Here is a 21449-nt window from a genome sequence, read left to right on the forward strand (position 1 = left end):
GAAAAAGCAACAGGCCCTGGTCCGGAAAGGCTCACAGAAGAGCAGGGGGGCAGATAACATAAGACACTGTTAAAGCAGGGGACTGGAGCACGTTCTTGCCTGGAACCTAAAGAGGTTCCAGAGGAGGTGATAATCCAAACTCAGTCTCAAAGGATAGAACTGGAAGGATTGAGTTAAAATACGGTAAAAGTTTATGGAGGTGAGACTGTTTGTAAAAAAGGGATGGCATGTTCTGGCAATGATGAGAAGTTTGTGAGGTCAGAGTTGAGAAGGGAACGGTGGGACCTCTGAAGCTGAAGAAGAAGCTGGGCCCGGGTGACAAAGGACCTCATACGCCAAGTTAAGTCGCTCGGACTTTATCCTGTAAATAACAGGGGACCCAGCTAGTACAGTGACCAGGGAAATGATGGACAGTTTTCTTGAAAAAGACATCGTCAGCAGCAGTGTGACAAGTGGACTGGAGCAGAGAAAGGCTGACTGGGAGAATAATCTAGGTGCAAATGACGACAAGACAGCAACAAGAGTAGAGGGACCTCAGATTCTCACTTAGACCCACTGCGATTTCTCATCTGCTAGGAATTCCTACCCCAAAAAGATTAAAACAAATGAAAAAGAAAGACCAAATGAAAAGGTTTAAAAAGAAAAAAGCCATCTTAATTCCTCGCGTTTCGCTACTTTCTTCCCGAGAGCAGGCAAGTATGTGCAGCAAAGAGATGGAAATGTACACCCTCCTCTCCAGTGAACTCAGCAAACTGCTATCAAACACCAGGCCAGCCAGAATTTAGACAGAAGACGAATCACACAGCAGACACTCTTGTTTTCAGCAGAAGAACATAAGCTATTTAATCCGATTCAACTGAGCAGGAAAAATGCAAAAGTCAGACACAAATGGGCAATGGACACAAAAAGGACAGAAATGAATCCATACTACAAAAAAAAATAAGATAACAACTATTTGCTGGCACCCTAGTTTATTTCAAAAGATACAAAAATGTTTTGTTATCCCAAAAAATAAACTGGGATCTTAAACTTAGGATTCCTATTAAGAGAGCAGAACCAATCACAATCCATGTGACATTACGACTATTAACAGTTTTTTCCCTATTAATAGAAATCAGATAAAATAAAATGGACTTATTTTGTTTGACCTTTTTTTCCTAAATATATGAGCCTTTAGAAAAGGAGGACAAAGTCTCAAATAACGCCATTTTGGGAGTGCTGTCATGAAGTTATACTCCACGATTGGGGTTAGGTCTATATCCGGTGCTCATTCAACACTTGCAACAAGGGGCAGCGCTGCTCAGTGGGAAGATCACAGGCTTGGAAACAAGACGGACTTCGGTATGAAAGCAAATTTTTGACCTCACGCAAGTAATTAATTTTTCCTGCGGTGTGTAATTCTAAAATAAATCCATGGGGTTTTTTGAGTGTTATTTAAACTTGATTTTTGTCATAGCTATGTAATCTTTTAATAACTTAGGAAAGAACAAGACGAACTACTGCTGCAGTATATCCACGTAAGGCCATTTGTAGTAAGTTGCAAAGATAAGCTAGCCAAGATGTCCTGATTACATAAAATTTCTAGTTGCTACCTTAGGAAGCAACGTAAAGAAAGTGTGAGGAAAGGCCAGTGACAACCCCAATTTCTGAAAAGTCAATACGGCTAGCTAATCCCCAGGGAAAAGAACTCCTCTGACACCATCAACATTCACTTCCTCACATAAAGTTTGTAAGGATGTGGGGAAAAGGGAACCCTTGGGCACTGCTGGTGGGATGGTAAACTGGTGCAGCCACTATCGAAATAGTATGGAGGTTCTTAAAAAAATTAAAAATAGAACTACCATATGAGCCAGCAATTCCACTTATGGGTATTTATCCAAAGAAAATGAAAACACAAACTCCAAAAGATATCTACACTCCACATTCACTGCAGCATTACTTACAATAGCCAAGGTATGGAAACAACCAAAGTGTCCATCAACAGATGAATGGATAATGTGATACACACACACACACACACACACACACACACAGAGGAATATTATTCAGCCATAAAAAAGGAGGAAATCCTGCCATTTGTGACAACACAGATGGACCTTGAGGGCATTATGCTAAATTAAATAAGTCAGACAAAGAAAGATAAATACTGTATAATCTCACTTATATGTAGAATCTTTGAAAAAAAAACAAAAAACCGAACTCAGAGAGAGAACAGATTGGTCATTGCCAGAGGTAGGGGTGAAGCAGGTCAAAAGGTACAAACTTCCACTTATAAAATAAATAAGACCTGGGGATGCAATGCACAGCATGGGAGAAGAAAGTTCAAACTCAGGCAACTGAACCTGAAGGTCTGGGAAGGTCCCCTGTGAGCCCTAGATCCCCCTTAAGGACCTATTTATATACCTTTTTCTGGCCATTTTCCTAAAGCCTCCTTGAAACTACAGATATTTGTGTATTTTATAAGCTTACTTGATAAGAATTGCCCTGTTTATGCCTGAAGGCAGAAGAGTAATAACTTTCATTCATTCATGCCAATGCATTAATTGAGCACCTAAAAAGAACAAAACAAAGATCCTTGCCCTACGAGGCTGATGTTCCAGTGGGGGACAGGCAGAGACAGCTTTCATTCTGAGCACTCAGGTTCCTGGCACTGTTCTAGAGGCACCAGCCTCTAATCATCCTGGTATATGACCAGAACGGAGTTCAGCTGCTTGACGTGTGAGTTATAGCGATGTCTGAGTTACAGCGGAGGGTCAGATAATCACAACACTGCACAAGGAGCACATCTGGCTTCTGATTGTTTCTGATTTAACTTCTCAGGATGGAATTTTGTCAAGCGTGCAGCAGCAAAGTATCTGATGTCTTCTGTGGTCATTCTGACAACTCAAATCTCTTTCAAGTTTTGAATCAGATAGCTTATGGCCGTCTTAAAAATGTGATTTGAATTATGTGTCCTTAACGCAGCACACCAAGCACATCTGCCATTATCTGATCCACGCTCATAGTTTTACGAGCTATTCCTGTTGTTTATCCTTCTCTGATCAGTGTTTCACAGCTTGGACGAGTGGAGCAGCATCTGCATAATTTGGAGCCTTCACCCTCCAGACTATTTATACTCAGGGGGCCTTGGCTGCCTGTCTTTTTATCCTTTTACCTATGTTTAAGCCAGACAATTTTTAAAATACTCAATGAATTATACTAAAATCCAACTCTATTTAGAGCCCTATGTAAGGTAGACCCAAACACATAAGCAGCCTGTACTTTTCACCCATTCACACAAAAACAATCTAAAAATTATGTAGTCCTATAATTTGAGTGAAAAGACTTTTAAATTGCTATTATTAGGGCCAGCCCTGTGGCCGAGTGGTTAAGCTCGCATGTTCCGCTTTGGCGGCCCAGGGTTTCGCCAGTTCAAATCCTGGGTGTGGACATGGCACTGCTCATCAAGCCATGCTGACGCGGTATCCCACACAGCAGAACCAGAAGGACCTACAACTAGAATATATAACTATGAAGTGGGGGGCTTTGGGCAGAAGAAGAAGGGAAAAAAAAAAAAGAAGAAGAAGATTGGCAACAGATGTTAGCTCAGGTGCCAATCTTTAAAACAATAAAATAAAATAAATTGCTATTATCACTTTAGTCTATTTTCTTATAATGATTCAATAGACTCACATAAAACAACCACATTTCATCTTTCAACTTCAAACTTTATTCTAAAACAAAATGAAGTTATTTCCCTTCATGTTGAGCTATGGAGATAAGTCAAAGCAAAGTTGATGACATATTAATTTCTGCCTAAACTTGCTCACTCTTTAGTTTTCTACTAGATATACTTTCCAGCTCTGTATTGGAGAAGAGTCGATCATGAGTAACTTCCACACCTGCATCCCCTTTTGAGAGGAGCTGACCTCCTGAACTCACCACCCACCCCAGATGATGGGTTCTTGACCACAGGCAGAGAGTAGGAAACATGAGACAGACAGAAGATCAAAATAGAGACATTTCTTTCTGAGAAAGCACAGCTTACTTACTTTCTGAGAAAGGAGAGTACCTTACAGCCACTTAAAATACAGCACAGAACACATATATGTGTATCCAGTTTAAATGCAGAAATACTACAATCATAATTTTTTCTGAGGAATACCATAATTATTTCTTAAGTCTAAATTTTTTAGGTTTCTGTTTTTAGGTAACAGTAAGCCTTGAACAATACTTTAAAATTTCTTTTCCTGAATCACAGTAAAAATGAAAGAAATTAAAATAATTGCCTTTTAAGAGAGAGTTTTTGATAATTAAGATCTTTAAATACTGGTTTCTAACAAAAGATAAGCCCAAAAATTTAAGTTTTATCCATAAACTCTGAGATGTATATTGTCACATCACAAGAGTATGGACATTGTATGGTGTTCACTGCCCTATCATTTATTGGAACACTCAAGAAATGATGTTCATTAACTATTTGCTGATGGATAAGCGCTATGTCCAAGAGGGGCAGCCTTAGAGAGCGACTTAACCAAACCCACAGACCCCGATATAAGTGAAAAATGGACAGAATCTACAGTTGGGAATAGAGCCAAAGCTTAGAGAGTCAACAAGGACACCAAGACAATTCAATGGGGAAAGAATTGTCTTTTTAACAAATGGTACTGCATCTGTTGGACATCCACATGTGAAAGAATGAATGTGGATCCCTAGCTCACACTACATAATAAAATGAAGTCGAAAGGCATCATAGACCTAGACATCAGAAATAATCTATACAACTCTTAGAAAAAAACACGCAAGTAAATCTTAGTAACCTTGGGTCTTTTTAGACATGACATTAAAAGCATAAGTGACAAAGGAAAAAACAGGAAAACTAGACTTGGTCAAAACCAAAAACTTTTGTGCTTCAAAGGACATCATCAAGAAAATGAAAAGACAACTAACAGAATGGGGGAAAATAATTGCAAATCACGTACCTGATAAAGGTCTAGTATCTATAATATATAAAGAACTCTTACATCTCAACAATAAAAAGACAAATAACCCAATTTAAAAATGGGCAAAGGATTTGAATAGACACTTTTCCAAAGAAGATACACAAATGACCAATAAGAACATGAAAAGATGCTCAACATCATTAGTCATTAGGGAAACGCAAATCAAAACCACATGAGATATCACTTCACATCCACTAGTATGACTATTAAAAAAACAAAACAAAACAAAAAACATAAAATAACAAATGTTGGTGAAGTTGTAGAGAAACCAGAATCCTCACATCTTGCTAGTGAAACTGTAAAATAACACAACCACTTCAGAAAATAGCTTGACAGTTCCTCAAAATGTTAAACATGTAATTACAATATAACCCAGCAAAATTCCACTCCTACATATACACCCAAGAGAATAAAAAACATCACCACATAAACGTGTGCGTGAATTTTCATAGCAACATTACTGATAATAGCCAAAAAATAGAAACAACTCAAATTTCCACCAATTAACAAATGGCTAAACAAAACGTGGTACGTCCATACAATGGTATATCATTTGGGAATAAAAAGGAATGAACGACTGATATATGCTACGACATGAACGAAACTTGAAAACATTGCGCTAAGTGAAAGAAGTCAATCACAAAAGACCACCCACTTCATTTGGATGAAGTGTCCAAAATAAACAAATCTATAGAGACAGAAAGTGGAGTAGTGGTTGCTAGGGACTGGGTGAAGAAAATGTCCTAAAATTAGACTGTGCTGATGGCTGCACAACTCTGTGACTATAATAAAAACCACTGAATTGGATACTTCAAATGAGTAAACTTTGTGTTATGTGAATTCTCTCTCAATAAGGTCGTTAGAAAATAAATTAGAATGCAAAAAAGGAAAAAGAAACCAAACGGAGAGAGTTTGGCATCAGCTAAGGCGTTAAAGACTGGGAGAAGCCAAGTTACCACCATGGCGGGCCACAGGGCAGGGAGCAACAGAAACCACGCCTGTGGGGAAGAGCTACCGACCTGCCTCGGGGCCAAAACTTCACTCAACCAACGTGTACTAGGCACCTCCAACTCCAGGCCCAGGGCTAGGCCCAGGGAATCCCAAGGAGAGTCAAACCAGACAGTCCCTGCTTTCATGGGGCTTAAATTCCGCGGAGTCAAGGAGAGGGTGGCTAAGTAACCACACGAGGGGTGTTCAATTATTTAATGGGGACACGTGTTCTAAGGGGGAAGGAACACAGTTCTGCCACAATCCAACAAAGGTCCTGAACTAGAATAGGGAGAGACGACAAGATTCTCTGAAGAATTCAAGCTTGAGTTGAAAGAGGAAGGACGAAACAAAGTTAATCTGAAGAGGGAGGAGGGGGAGTTTGAGGAAACTGCTGACACAATCTGTGGCAGGAGTGAAAACGGCACGTGTAAGCACGCAGAGGAAGGCTAGTGTGATTGTAACACAGAGGGCAAGAAAGCAGTGTGCAAGGAGACTGAAGAGAAACAGCAGCCAGACTGTGCAAGGCCCTACAGCCACACAGAGGATTCGGTTTAAATGCAAAGACCCACGGGAATGCACCAAAACATGTTAAGCAGGTGAGTAAGGTGGTCTAACTTGCATTTGTGGGAGAGGGACTAGAAAGGGCCAAAGTAGAGGCTGGCAGACCAGTTACGGGGCTACTACAGTGGTCCAGGAGAGAGATGATGATGGCCTGGATGCGGGAAAGGGCAGTGGGCATCACAGCCAGTAGACAGGATCTGCCAGGTAGAGTGTGTAACACCCAAGCTCTCTTCAAATGAATAACATGAAAGATCTCATCATATGAAGGTCTCCTGCAGGCCCCTGCAAGGTCAGTTTCCGCTCTCCCTTAATTCCATATATCCTTAAATTAACCCCATTAACGAAAGTAATCTGAACACCTGTCTGCTTCAATACTTATATCACCACTAACACGGCATCTGGCACTCAAAGCTCCCAGTCTCAGTCACCAGAGAAACCTGGCCATTCTCAGCTGCTCCCTTTGCTGAAGGACAACCCTGAGATAAGGCTAAAAATGTTCCTAGGAAAAAACCAAAGCTGTCAGCATATGCAAATTAAACTTACTCTAGCCCTTTCTGAGCCCTTATAAAAATGCAAGTCAGATCAGATCACTCTCTTGCTTAAAACCATTCAATACACATCCACTGGTCTTAGGACTTAAACCAAATCTAAATTTGCAAATTAAAAGAAATCTTCCTTGGGGCCGGCCTGTGGCAGAGTGGTTGGGTTTGCGTACTCAGGTTCAGTGGCCCGGGGTTCATGGGTTAGGATCCTGGGCACAGACCTACACACCGTTCATCAAGCCATGCTGTAGCAGCATCCCATATACAAAATAGAGGAAGACTGGCACAGATGTTAGCTCAGGGTCAATCTTCCTCAAGCAAAAAGAGGAAGATTGGTAACAAATGTTAGCTCAGGGACAATCTTCCTTATTTAAAAAAAAAAAAAAGGAAATCTTCCTTAAAATCCTGAGAGGAAGGACTACTCAGTTTTACAAAAAATGAAAATAGTATTAAAAATCCCTAAGAATTCCCTATTTGCTGGCAAAGCTCCCAGACATTGTATTACAGGTAAATTAATTTTGTTTGTCTCCCAAACTGGAATGAAAGCTCCATGAAGACAGAAATGTTAGACCAATGCCTGGCCCATAGCAAGGCTCACTAAGACTGCTCAATGAAGGAAAGCCCCAGGTATTATGACGACAAATCTAATCAATGGTCTTTATTTACTAATTAGAAAGAAAAGGTAGGGAAGGTGGTAAGGTTCATAATATATTGGTTCAAGAGTTTTTCCAATTTCAAAAGTTACCCACAGTTATGAGGAAATATGGAAAACCAAAGGGAGAAAATGGCCAAATCTATAAACTATTAATGAAATACGTATTAAAAGATTTTTAAGGTACCGTTATATCCCACTAAAACATCAAAAACATTTCCTTCCACTAAGCCACCCCGGGCAGGGCTGGAAGCAGGGAGGGGGAGATTATAAGACATTCTCGGAGCAATATCCTTACTGGTGAGCCCGGAGGTTCTCTCTCCCTGAAAAGCAGCCTGGCAAGATTTAACAAGCTCTAGAAAACAGTTCCTAGTCTTTAACTACAGAATCTCTCTTTATGAAATATACCCCAAGGAAACAGGTAATCCAAAAGAGAAACAAAGAAACATAAAATATGGACATGGCCTAAAGGCAATAATAAGGAAAAACTGGAAAGATTTCAAATGACCAACAACAGGATTAAGCAAACTATGAAATATCAACACCATGCACTATACAGCCATTGAAAAAGAAGTATGTGGAGCCCACTGATACTTTACATACATATATTATATATAAATACATAAATATTGTACATATTATACATAAATATTCATGTATATTTATATACATATATTGGGATTTTTTCAAAAGCAGGAAAGAGTAAAATCCCAATTCTGACTATGTAAAAAGGTCCATATGTACTCTGCAAAAGATAAATTTAGAAGGTTACAAAGTTTGGTGTTTACTAGCATTCAAAATAAATCTAGCGTTAAAATTACCTGTGTCTGTGAACGCTGAATGCTCTGGACCTGTGGAAGCAGAAAATAAGCATTTGGTAGCCGCTTTGCAGACCCTTCTGCAGAGATCCTGCGAGTGCCGATTCCAGATACCTACAGGAAAAGGAGAGAGTTACTCCTCTGTTAGCTGTGAAACACAGCTGCCACAATGCTGAAATACCTTCCCAAAGGAAATCTGTATTCATCTCTTTGGCCGTTAAGACTCTATCAATCCAATTATTATATTTATCTTTGTCTACAGAAAATGCAACAAAAGTTGCTGTATTTAAGCTGAATGTTCTTCACTGTAGCAAGTTTTTTCACAAATAAACAAGCTTCCTGATATGGGACCATGTGTTTAACAGAATCCAATAAGAATTAACCTCAAAAATGATAGATCTTGGCACTTAAATCACTTGATACCAGGTCCTATTAAAGATGTCACAGATACCACTTAAGATAAAGATTCCTAACTACTTTTGTGAACAACAAGAAGATTCTTCACACTCCCTACCTACTGGCTTGATATGAACACTTATCTCCCTGAGAACTGGCCCCCAAGCACGCATTTCATGTCCCCCGATCAGAGATATTCCTGAGCCCAAGAGGGGAGGAGACAAAATCACCAGAGGATGCCCTTATAGCTCCTTCCCCTTGTACTGTTTGCCAGAAGGGCCATGAATTTTGAAAGTCTGCTGTATTTTATACTAGAAAACTGCATATGGTAGATTCCTTTCTTTTGTTCCAATACCCTTCAAAGACCCATGGTGAGAACTGTAGGTCTGTGCTCTGCACGGAAGATGGCCAACTGTGTGTGGCAAGTTAGGCCAAGGAAGGGGGAAATCTGGCGATTTCAACATCGCTAACAATCCTGTATTTTAACAACATAAACCAGGTGGCAACATTTCCCAAAGTCTTTTTTTAAACTATCCAAACCCCTCTGTTAAGTCAACAACCAACCCATGTGACAAAAGAAAAAGTTACTTACATGATAGGAAAGGACTCCATATGAGGAGGTATTAATAAATAAAGAACTTTCAATGCTTCCTTCCTCAGTAGGTAAGAAAATAATTCTGAAGGAAGTTTTCCCCATTGCTGGAATTACCTGAAAGAAAGGTACCTAGTTAGCCATTTGGAAGGGCCCCCAGTTGAAAAACTCTCTTTCACAGACTTTCTTTATGACAATTTCTGTTAACAGATGTTTGCATATTCTGTACCTTTGATTTGTAAGTATTATGAATCTCTGAGAATTCCCAAAGGGATCAATGTCCAAGAGAATCTATTAAAGAAGATACCATAGACTTATGTCAAGATAGCTACCAAGTCCTTTCCCTTCAGATTGGGGTCACCCGCCTCACATCTTTCCTTTTCCCTCATCTCCACACCCACACATTCAATGGCCTTTATCTAACACAGCTCTAGTCCACTTAAATAAAGAGAACCGCCAACGTACAAACATGTTGATACATACTTAATAAAAGTCAGTGACAGCATTTATCTGGACAGACAGTCATAAAATACTGGGCTCCCCCTTACATCATCTCCTTAGTCCTAGTATTTATTTTTTAAAGAAGTAAATATCAGGTAGACATAGTAAGCAAAATAAATCAATAAACTTTACCAGTAATTAGGATCTTCATGAAAAGTAAATGACCATTGAAACTAAAACTATTAGAAGACCAAAGTTTTGAGTTCTGTGTTAAGGCACAAATTAGCTTTATACAAAGCCTTTTAATACCTATGAGACCTACACTTAGAAGTCCCAGCTATCTTAGTAGGTTTGCCAGGTGAAGAGATCATGACTATAAACTTGTATTAGTTACTAAATGCTTCAGCATTTGTAGTCATTTTAAGACTAACAATACTAAGTTTCTTTGAGCATGAGAAAGTCATATTAAATATACATACATTACTACCTCGTTTAGACTCTTTAAACTTTTTTTCCATGTAGATATCAAGAGCCACCAAAATTACAAATATGAACAACTGAAAAAATAAATGCTAAAGCAGAAGGAAAGAGTTTGGGTAGCAGAAAAAGGGGAGACAGGGAGCAGAAAGCAAAAACTTCAGGCCAAAGAAAGCAAGAAAACCTGGCAGCCTGCCACAGCATAGTTTCCAAGAGTACATCAACACTTACCCTGCAATGAACAGGAGGCACATGAAAATGTCTAGCAGCTGTAAACACTGAATTCACCACGACCTCGCTATCCCTACTAGGGTTATAAGCATAGAGAATCTTTGCTGCGGGGTGCCCCAGGAACCTAGGAGGGGAACAAGGAAACAAAGCAATTTACTGTGTGGTTATAAATATAACTATACAACCACCCATCCATCCATCTATATACTTTAAAACCTAGAAAGCTGTTGCTGATCATGACAAAGTTAAAAGCAACAATGATCAAATTCTGTTATTAATAAAACATTTAATCCACAACAGTCAAATATTGAAAAAAATAAATCCCTTCTTTTTCCAGACTTATGCCAACCCACAGCAGCACCCCGCTGGTTTCCACGTTAGAAGAATTCAATCCATCTAGGCCACTACCTGTCTGCAAAACACACATAATGGGAATGAGTCACTTGTCTGACTTGAGTCTCTAATTCAAATGAAAATAAATTTACATGAGAAACTATACTCATAGAAAAACCCCATTTTCTTAAGGTTTGTTTTCTGAGTAATAAACTTAAAAAGGCTTTTTTGCGGGATAGATTTCAGTTCACAAAGATATTATCTTACATCTTCTAAAGGAAAACTTAATTGTTGCCAAAGCCCCTTCTCCTGAGAAAAGGGTCTGCAACACTCTCTAGCAGCGGCTCTTACCCACTGAAACCATGAGTCTTGCAGAGAATTCTGCTCAGAGCTTTAGTTCCTCCCTCCACAAACAGGCACGTGCAAAAAGTTCTATACATAATTTCAAAACTTCCCGTGAACCTCAGAGCAAGAATCTGTGCTCTACAGCAAACAGCCTAAGTGACGAAGACCGTCAGGATGCTTTTCAGCAGAGCTCTCCATCTAGAAGGTCGTGGCCTCTGACAAAGGAACTGCAAGAGGAAGGGAGCTGGGCTCTGGCCCATCTACCCGGAACTACCTGCAATGTCCCCTCTAATTGTTCAACTCTGATTCCTACTGCCCAGCACCAAATTCACTCTAGATAAATTATGTCATAATGAATAGAGCGCCAGCAAAAATTTCACTTAAGTCATTTCTCCGCTTTCAATATCCTCAGCGGCAGAGACCCAAATACACAATTCTCATGAGTATGGCCCAGACATAAAACTATATTCTAAATTCGGCAAAAAACTCATCTACATTATGCTTGCATCTCTTAGATTTTATTCCTGTTTCTCTTATGTTAGAAATGTGTCCTTTTTGAAAAATGAAATCTAAGTTGTTTCTCTTATATACAATGGGATTTCCAAAATACTGTATTATCACCATCAAATCCTTGGAATTCTTCTACTAGCTTTTCCTCCTACTTTTAATCACAGGTCTTAATTGAGGGTTTAATATGTCCAATGTGTATTTTAAAAAATAAGTCCTTACAGCCAGTTACAAACAGAATACATATCAGTATAATTAAAAGTTTGATTTTTTAGAGTGTTCCTAAATAATACAACTAAAATTCTTTTATACTACCGTAAGCATTAAAGGTCACCTCAGAAAGCCCTACCTCAGCAGTACCAAGGGCACATTTGATTTTTCTCACAATTAAATTAAGTAAATAAGGACCTCTGTGGTTTTAGGTAAATAACATGAATCAATCAGCAAAGTTACTAATACTTCTCCTCAAAGCTTTCTATCCAATTCGCACAACTGGAATACAAGATTTTTGGTTTCAAAGGATACAAATGTCTCCCAGAGAAATACGTTAGAAAATAAGATTGCAAAACTGCCATGCTACCGAGCCCAGTGACCGCAGCTACCAGAGACCTCCCCAGACCCAACAGAGAACGCAGGCTGAAACCCAGTGACCCCTGAGCTATTTTTATTCTATTTTTGTAAATTCTATTTTTAAAGCTGTTATGAGGATAAGAATTTCCTTCACCAGTGACAACTGGAAGATACTCTATTAATTTAATACTACAAAAGAATGATTAAAATCTCTTATGAACGATTAGCACTTTAAATCGCAGGACCAGCCAACTATTAACCCTTACAATAAACCCTAAGAAGTAGGCAGAGGGCAACAGAATAGCATGACCCTGATTCTGCATTCTAAAGGGAAATCAAAGCTATGAAAAGGGATAGGGTCTGCCCAAGGTCAACATCAAAATAAACACTAGCAAAAGCTGAATTTAGGGCAGTGAAGAAATCGGGAGAAGAACCCTCTGGCTCAAGTTTTAATCTGATGCCTACAAATTAGAACATTTGTCAGAAGTCAGGTAAAACTTGACTAATTTTAAAAGTGTTTTAATTTAAACTATAGTTCGCTCTTACGGGGATTTTTAAAACTTCAGCAAAAACAATTTATTCCCATAATCAAATCCTAGATTTCACTTACAAGAAAAATTGCCTGGTGTCTGCTGGCTTAGATGTCAGATTTATTCTGTCACTTCTAGTCAAACGACCTTGGGCAATCTGCATTACTCCTCAGCAAAAAACGTATGAACACATTTTAGCACATGCTCAAATACAGCGATATGGGAAAACGATACACACACAGACTCAAATACCTATCCTTCCAGGATTGATCTAAGACTCTAATGACAAGAGACATCACTGTACTTTGAGAACTGTAAAAATACTACATAAACATAACTGAATCATCCAAAGGTGACTTGAGTCTAAAAATTAGTAACCTTTTCAAATAAAAGACACTAAGCCTTTTTTTCAACATGCTTTCAGCTATCAGGACCAGCAACTGATGTATATATGTAATTAACATATAAAGCTAACATATATACACATCCATGTGCATTGATTACAGGGTTTTTATGTTACTGAAGACTAAATATATCACAGACAGCCACTGCCCGATGAACTGGAATTGTTATGCTAATCTAACCGTACCCACTACTATCCATCTTATTGTATCTACCTATCTGTACTATACACTTTTTAAAGTAGGTCCTGCATTAAAATTTTTTACTATAAAGACGTTTCACAAAAGCAAAGTGCTCCCTCAGAATTTGAAATCAGTGAGGTTTTATTATAAATTTAGCTTCTAATAAAGTTTCTTTATCTGAGAGTTAAAGTATAAAAATTCAAAAACAAAAAAGCAGACACCTAGAATCTTGTAAAGTCAGTAATCTCCCTTCCCACTTTTATCTCTTCTTCCTTTTACAGAATCTCCTTAAAAAGCTCAACAGGTACTTTCAAACTTAAAATTCATTCTCCTTCACTGCAGCTCTAATTTTTTGAGGATCAGAAAGAAACGGAAAGGAGGAAATCCAGATGAATAAAGGAGGGCACCCCAGGAGACGACCACTAACTCATCTCAGCTGCTCTCCTATCACCATGGTTGTTTCATTCATGTAACTTTTCTCGTAAACCTGAAGTGATGTTCCAGGCTGCTAAAACAAGCAGAGCTTTTACACCTGAAATACTCTTTTATTTCCACCCTTCAAACTCTACTAATCTGAAATTATATCTATTCAGTGCTGCAATATTCTGCACCCAGGGAATTTAATACTTTCAGTTTCAAACTGTATCACAGCCAACAAGAGCACTTAAGTCCCCTCTTCTGCACAGCTTCCCCCTTCCCTTCCTTAATTTCTCTGAGTTCCCAGATTAGTCCCTCCACCTACACTCAGATCACATTTCCTTCATCTCAGGATTCTTAACATAATATACTGTAAGTAATTATAGTTTATATGCTGTCTTCCCCACTTGTTTCCAAAGTCTTAATCACAATAACTAATGTTTGTGCAGTGCAGTTGCAAATCTTGAAGCATAGCGAGCAGTAAAAATGAGTGAGTAAACAAATCGAATCAAAAGAATTCAGAAGCTATCAATATTTAGAGTTTTTATTATAAAATAACCTGATTTGTTTTTTAAAAACAAGGACTTAACACTGACTTATTAAATTCTAATCACTATAAAACATTATCAGGTTCACATATTAAAAACTAAAGAAAGGGCTGAAACAATTCTTACACTCTCCTTTTCACAAAAATATTCCTTTTAACAAGTCCCATGATCAATATCCCTTAATATTATTAATATACTTAAAATGCATTTAACATTATACATATATAAAAGATATCCTAAAAGCAAAGTAATGCAAATAAAATAAGTTATTAAAAATTATAAACAAGAGATACTTACTGAATTCCAAAGTCTAGAACTGATGGCTGAAAATGTAAGCCCTTTCCACTAAATAGTTTGTCTGAGAAGCTAAAAAAGAGAAGAAAAGAGAGATTAGTTTCTGTTGTAGTTTTAAAATTGGAATGCTGAGTTAAGAGGATATACTTAGGCCAATGATTCTCATGAGATACAATTTTAGTCTCTTATAGGTGAGTCTGAACTAGATTTTAAATGCTAAAATTGAATTATTAGAAGTCTAATATAACTCCACAGCTGCAAAAATTTAAAGTACTCTTAGGTTACAGTTCCCATAACCTCATATCAAGTATATAGATTCTACAAGCATTCAGACAAAAATGGGGGTATTTAATTTTTAATAGGGTTCATTTCTGGATGAATTCAGATAACATGCCTATTTTCATAAACCCCAAACAAGACAAGACACACAAGCAAAGTGGGTGGCGGTGGGGTGGCAGAGAGACAGGGAGGTCAGAGCACTAAATTTGTTAAAAACTACTTAGAACAGGGAAAGGATGGAGAGCAAAGCCAGGGCTGCTCCTGAAGGCTGAAACCATCACCGGTCTGTATTTTCAGGAAGAACAATCACATAAAATTTCACATGGCAGGTCACATTTTCAGCAGGTATTAATCATTATTATGATTTCATTTTCCTTCAGAATCAAACACCACAAATTAACATACCAAAAAACATATAAAGAAAACACACAAAAGAAAAATCATATGCTCTAACAATATCTAAGCATACTTAAAGACATAAGATACAAAGTATATATATAAAACATACATGTAAAATTTAAAAAATATATGTATATGTACATGTGTGTATATATATATATATATATATATATCCAAGAAACTCAACTGTCATACAACATTTTAAAAGCCATGTAATGCAAAAATATTTAACTGGAGAAGCTTCTGACTGCAACATGTATAACTGTTTTCAAAGACTCAAGCAAGCTTTCCAAAATACAATCTTTCCATTTTTCTCCTCACACCAAGTAGCCCTCCACCAAGCATGATTCAGAGGCTGGTCCACGAGTGGACATTTGAGTTTCAAATCTGGTGGCCAATAGAAGCTTTGTGACCATCAGCAAGTCCCTCTCCCATTTTTCTTAAAGATACAAACTATACGGAGACCAGAGAACCCCTTTCAAAATCCTTATCTCAAGATTCCTGGCTGCAATCTTTTCTTCCTCCCTCCACTTTTCTGTCTGTATCTAAGGTTCCCTTCCTCCATCCACTCTCCTAAGAATCCTCTCTCCCTTATCTTCTATATCTCCTTTCTTCCATCTCCAACATCAACTGTATTAATAATAAAGGTGACACCTCAGTCTTCACCTGCCTAACTCCTGCCAACCTCTCCACTTGGATTAAGCTCAGGCAGAGAAGAGGTGTGCTATTTACTGGACCTCTCAAACCCCAAAAGTTCAGACAAAGAAGGCGACTAACATGCCCAGTTGCCTCCGGAAATATTTTGAAGAGACAGAGAAGGCAACAGATGTAAAGAGAAACCAACATCAGACGCACCACAGCCACCCAACTCCAGACCGAGCTGGCCAGGGCTCAGCATTCCAGAATAAAAAGAAAACAGGCAACTTGACATGCCACAACTTATCTTAGAAAAGTCAGGTTACTGTGTAGGTAATAAGTAAAATAATTTATGACAGTCCTCTTCCTGTCTTGTGTACTGAAAGTAGATTTATCATCAAATTTCACGCACAACCTGTGAATGAAGAGGAGGTTTGGAGGATTTGAGTAATTCACCCAAGTTCACATAGCTACTAAGAGGCAGGGCCAAAATTCCAATGCAGATGGGTCCAGGTCTGAAACATGAACCCAGCATGGAGTTTGAGCCTATCCAAGTTCCCATGACCTACCCAAGGAACCAAGGCAGTGCAGCCTGCTGGGCGAGGGCCTGGGCTTCAGAGTCCAGACAAACTTGGATTCCAAGCCCAAGAACATCACTTTCTAGTCATAAGTGGGTCAGTTGCTTAACTTCTCAAAAGTCCCAACCTTAAGCGAAGGTGACAACACTATCTACCTTACAGTTACCGTGAGGTTAAAATGAGACAATAAAGCCTTTGCTTCATGCCTGGAACATGGTTAATTGCAATAAATATTAGATCGTGTTACTAAGAGGATGACTCTCATCTAACAAGAAAAGAAATGAGAACAGATGGAGAAGCCAATTGAGCTTAGAGTCAGAGTTGACCCCTGGATTAAAAGTCCCAAATGGGGTAGTTGTAATTATCTCTGAATAGAAGTGAAATAGAAACCTGGGCCATCTCATGTCACACAGCAGAGATTTTTAAATCCCAGAATCAGGAAGTTTTATATACTCAATGAAAATCAGACATTTAAGGTCCAACCTAAAGCAATAGGTAGAAATAGCCAGATTTTCTCTAACTTCAAAGAAAACTCTGTTTTGACCTCACAATGGAGGAAAAAAAGTATGTCAATATTTTTTGTTAACAGTCACAGAACAGATTCATCTTCGTCATTGGTCAATTTCAGCTCACTTGACTTTACAATTTGGAAACCAGATCAAGTTACAAGGAGATTTAATATCACCATATAAATTTAAGTTAGTTCTCATAGATAAAACCATTTTAGACATAGGTATTGACTGGGGGAGTACTCTCAATCTCTCTCTCTCTCTCTCTCTCTCTCTCTTCCTCTCTCTCTCTCTCTCTCACACACACACACACACACACACGTCTTCAAGGATTTGTTAAACACTGAGGGGAGGCAAAACCAGCAAACCACCAAAATTTAGTCAACTGCAGACATCAATAATTATCATCAAATATCAGTGCTAGCTAAGAAATTATACTATGTTTGAAGATGCCAAAGTTTTCATTTCTAAATCGACAACTTCAAAAAATTAACTTAAGCCTTAAGAGCTACACGGCAGCAAAAGATAAAATTTCCTCCCTTTTCTCCTTTCTCTCAAAAGTTAGCATTAATCTTTTCACATTTGCACCCTTAATAAACAACATGATTCTTTTATGTCAAAGTCATCCTGGCCTTTGTCATTCTTAAGAGTTCCAGCATCTGGCATAAAATAAACACATGCATCTTGTAAAAATAAATTATAAATTTATGCTACATATTTTAATGTTCACCCTTTCCCCATTTGCAAAATAATTATAAGGAAAAGGCCCTTATTAAAAGAGAAAAATAAAAGAGGAGCCATTTTTGCTTCTCTATCAGGAGTTAGGCAAAAAGAAAAGAAAGTAAAGCGATAGAAGAGCCCCCTCACCGCAGATGACTCTCTATGGACCCTGTCCCACACTCTCTCTTCGCCTTATTCTACAGACATCCACCTCCTGCAAAGAGCTGAGCCGTCCCTCAGCGGGAGGATATGTGGACAAGAAATTCCACATGTTATGGACTTTGAAAAAATACCTTTGCCTAAGATTACCTGATTTTTTCTTTTATCTTCTTCTTTTTTTTTAAACTTTGGCCATCTTTTTTTCTCTATGTATAAAACAAAGAAACACAGTTCGAAAAAGTGGCTAGGACAAGAGAAAAGAAATTTCACTGGAAATGAGAAGACCTTGGTTCAGGTCGTAGATGTGATATGAGCTCCCATGACACAAGGCTTCAGATTCCTCTTCAGCAAATGGAGGGAGCTGGAGTGGATGACTCCGAAAGAGTCCAGGAAGATTCTCCCCTCAAGGTAATAATCCAGCAAGCTAGATAAGGCTCGTATGCCAACAAGCAAAACTCAAAGGTCAAGAGAGTTCAGAGTGAAGAGGAGAAATCTACCTGAAAAGGTCAGGAAAGATTTCCAAGGGTGGGTGAGAGGAATGGACTTCAATGAACAGCTCACAAATGGAAACTGAATGGAAGCCACCTTCAGCAATGTTAACAGCACAAGGGAGGATGCAAAGGACGGCAAAACACAGGGCACATCTGGAGAACACTTTCTGAGCAAGGAAAGCACACTAGAAAGGTAGCCTCTTGGCTCTGAGTGGTAGAGTGCAAAGCATAAAGCAAGGGAGGTGACTGTGAACACTGAGGAAAGGAGAGAGCAGACAAGAGGTATGGAAGGCGACATGAGTGGAGCCATATTAAAACAGAGCCAGAGCAGCCATTTCAGAAGAATTGCCTTGCATGTCTTGTTTTCTTTACCTTCCAAACTGGACCAAACCATCAACATTCCAAGAAGCTGGGAAAGACAAGGATATCCTGTTTGTAAGGACTGATCAAACTGGACTTTGCTGATGACTGAATCCCTAACCAAAGAAGTACAAGTCTAGCCTTTGCCTGATGACCGAATCTTAAGCCAATCTACGAAGTACAAACCCAACCTGACCTCATCTAGCACCAATGAACTCTTCCTTAATACAACTGCCTCATCTTCCTCCGTTTTCCCCATGAAAGCCTTAAGCCCCTCTCCTATAATCAGAGCACATTTGAGTTTCTACTAGAATCTGTTTTACTGAATAGCAACTCTTGAGACCCCAAACAAACTTTTTGCTTCTCTTGCAGTTTTATGCCTCTTATTCATTGACAGAGGGCAGCCCTGAGACGGCACTGCAGCTAACAAGGATGGCTTTATGAACTCTGAGAACAGTGGCACGGTGGAAGAGTCAGCAGACGCTCGCCCCAACACTCCAGGAAACAAGTCTTACGTATCGTGGGTCTGTGCTGGACCTTACTTACCTACAGGTCTAACTGCAGTCTGGAGAACACTGTGATGTTTCTGCAGAGAGCCTGCAGAGGCAGTAGTCCTTTCTGAACAATAACTTCACCTTCTAACAGGGATTTGGGAGATAGCAATGACCTCCGACAGGGAGAGTGGAACTGTTTGGTTTTCCATATTCCTAAAAAGCTTGGTTTTCATGTGTCTCTCAAGCCCCAACATCTACAGCCAGCTGCCATTTTTATGCAAACTCTTTCAAATGCTTAGAGAGAACAGCGTATGTTTAAAAAAATTCTTTTAAGGTTATGACAATGGTTTTACCACCAGATGAAGGTAAAAAGGTTGCAAGGACAAGAGGAAAGGTTTCTCATTCATTTCACAAACCCTCTCTACCTCAGAAAGGTAACAGAGTAGACCACACCAAAATAATGCTATTGTCTAGACTCTGAAGTATTCAAAGAAAGACACATTAAACTCGCGAGCTACTGGCTGGGCTGTTCTGTCTGAGTCACAAGAATGTGGTGCTTATTCAGATCCCAGTGCTGGGAGCACTGTTAGAGACCTGTAGACTCCACAAAGGTAGGGATTCATGCACTGTTAATCCCCTTGGGCCCTGAGCAAGAAACAGGTATTTCTAGGACTCAGCTGCTATTCCCAGGGACCTTGGAGGAACTTAGTACTTTTCCATTAGCAATGGAACTGGAATTGATCCCTGCACAGATATAAGAAGCCCCAGCCCGGGGGCAGCCCTTACTCAAGCTTGCCCACACTAGGGCAAGGCCTTCACAGTCTCCCACCAACAGTTCAGCTCAGAAGCTGCCCTAAGCACTCCCGTGATCTGAGGACACAGAGCTTTAGGGCCTCTGGGGAAAAATAAATGACCTGAACTGCACAGTTTATGAAATGAGTTCTATAACTACACGAGTTATAAAATCCTACCTTATAACCTTATACTACAAGTTGTTTTCTGCTCTTTTAACTAAAAAAATACTTCTCCCCAGAAGTTTACTGATACGAAAAAACATGAAACACACAGGGATGTCTACCTAAGTTAGAACTGCCATTCTTCCTGGCAAATTAACTACTTGCAAAAACCATTTAACAAGGAAGGTAGAAGCCAGTATTTTTCCCCATTAAATTCCCAAAGCAGGGGGGAGTGGGGGAGGAGTCATTTGGTAGGACACGATTTTCCTAGTTTCTCTTACTATTAAAAGCTTCAGGCTTCAAGGTCAAAGCCAAGAGGAAAGTCTTTGGAGCAATACCAACAGTGAGGCGCTCCGAGGCACTCTCATGGAGAACAGGCTATCTGGGGTGTTAACCCAGCCTGGTGTATTGATGGCCAAGCCTTCCCAAGGCCAGGACAAAGTCCTCCACACCAATCTGTCCCTCCAGCTGATGGCCTCTCTCATACCATCCATGGAGGAGGCGTTCCTTCTCTCAAAGACCAACCCCTACCTCCCCTTTCTGGATGGATCCTGGGCTAATTCCAGGGCCTCGCCCAAGCTGCCCTCATCAGCACTCTCCCCATCGCCCTCCCGGCTCTGTCCTTCTCTGCCACTTGTACATGAGACACGCATGGCCCTCTCACTTGAAAAGACCCTCTAACATTCCCTCCTTGCTTCAAGCCCTCTTCCTCCTTACAGAGCCAAAGTGCTGGTGAAAGTAACGACAACAGCAAGTACATTTATTGAGCACTTGCAGTATACCAGATGCTGTGCCAAGCACTTTACTATCCCACATAATCCTAAGAACCCTGGGTGGATACTATTATTATCCCATTTCCACACACAAGGAAACAGACGCTTTGAGGCTTTAAACAACTTGCCAAAGCCCACTCAGCCGTCGGGTGGTTGAAGGGGAAGCTGGACGCACATTCGGAGCCCCGACGCTACGCTGCCCCTCACCCCATCTCTCTGGCGTCCAGCCTCCTCACTGTACCAAAAGTGCTCTTGCTGAGGTCATCCATGATGACAAGGTGTGAA

The 21449-nt window shown here is 39.5% G+C and overlaps 1 protein-coding gene across 2 annotated transcripts in view; it reads right to left on the reverse strand.

Annotated features, from left to right (window-relative positions):
- TMEM131L (transmembrane 131 like) overlaps positions 1-21449 on the reverse strand; it is a 150205-nt gene that overhangs the window by 64832 nt on the left and 63924 nt on the right. Inside the window, exons 4-7 of one of the 2 annotated variants that reach the window (XM_070608848.1) lie at positions 14814-14882; positions 10683-10806; positions 9534-9650; positions 8549-8659 (exon numbers count right to left, since the gene is read on the reverse strand). In XM_070608848.1, the coding sequence (XP_070464949.1) occupies positions 8549-8659; positions 9534-9650; positions 10683-10806; positions 14814-14882 (421 nt within the window). Of the gene's footprint in view, positions 1-8548; positions 8660-9533; positions 9651-10682; positions 10807-14813; positions 16540-21449 lie in introns of both variants that reach the window. The other variant, XM_070608849.1, reaches the window with a different exon arrangement.

This window comes from Equus przewalskii, chromosome 2 (genome assembly GCF_037783145.1).
Source record: "Equus przewalskii isolate Varuska chromosome 2, EquPr2, whole genome shotgun sequence".
In the NCBI taxonomy this organism is placed as follows: Eukaryota; Metazoa; Chordata; class Mammalia; order Perissodactyla; family Equidae; genus Equus; species Equus przewalskii.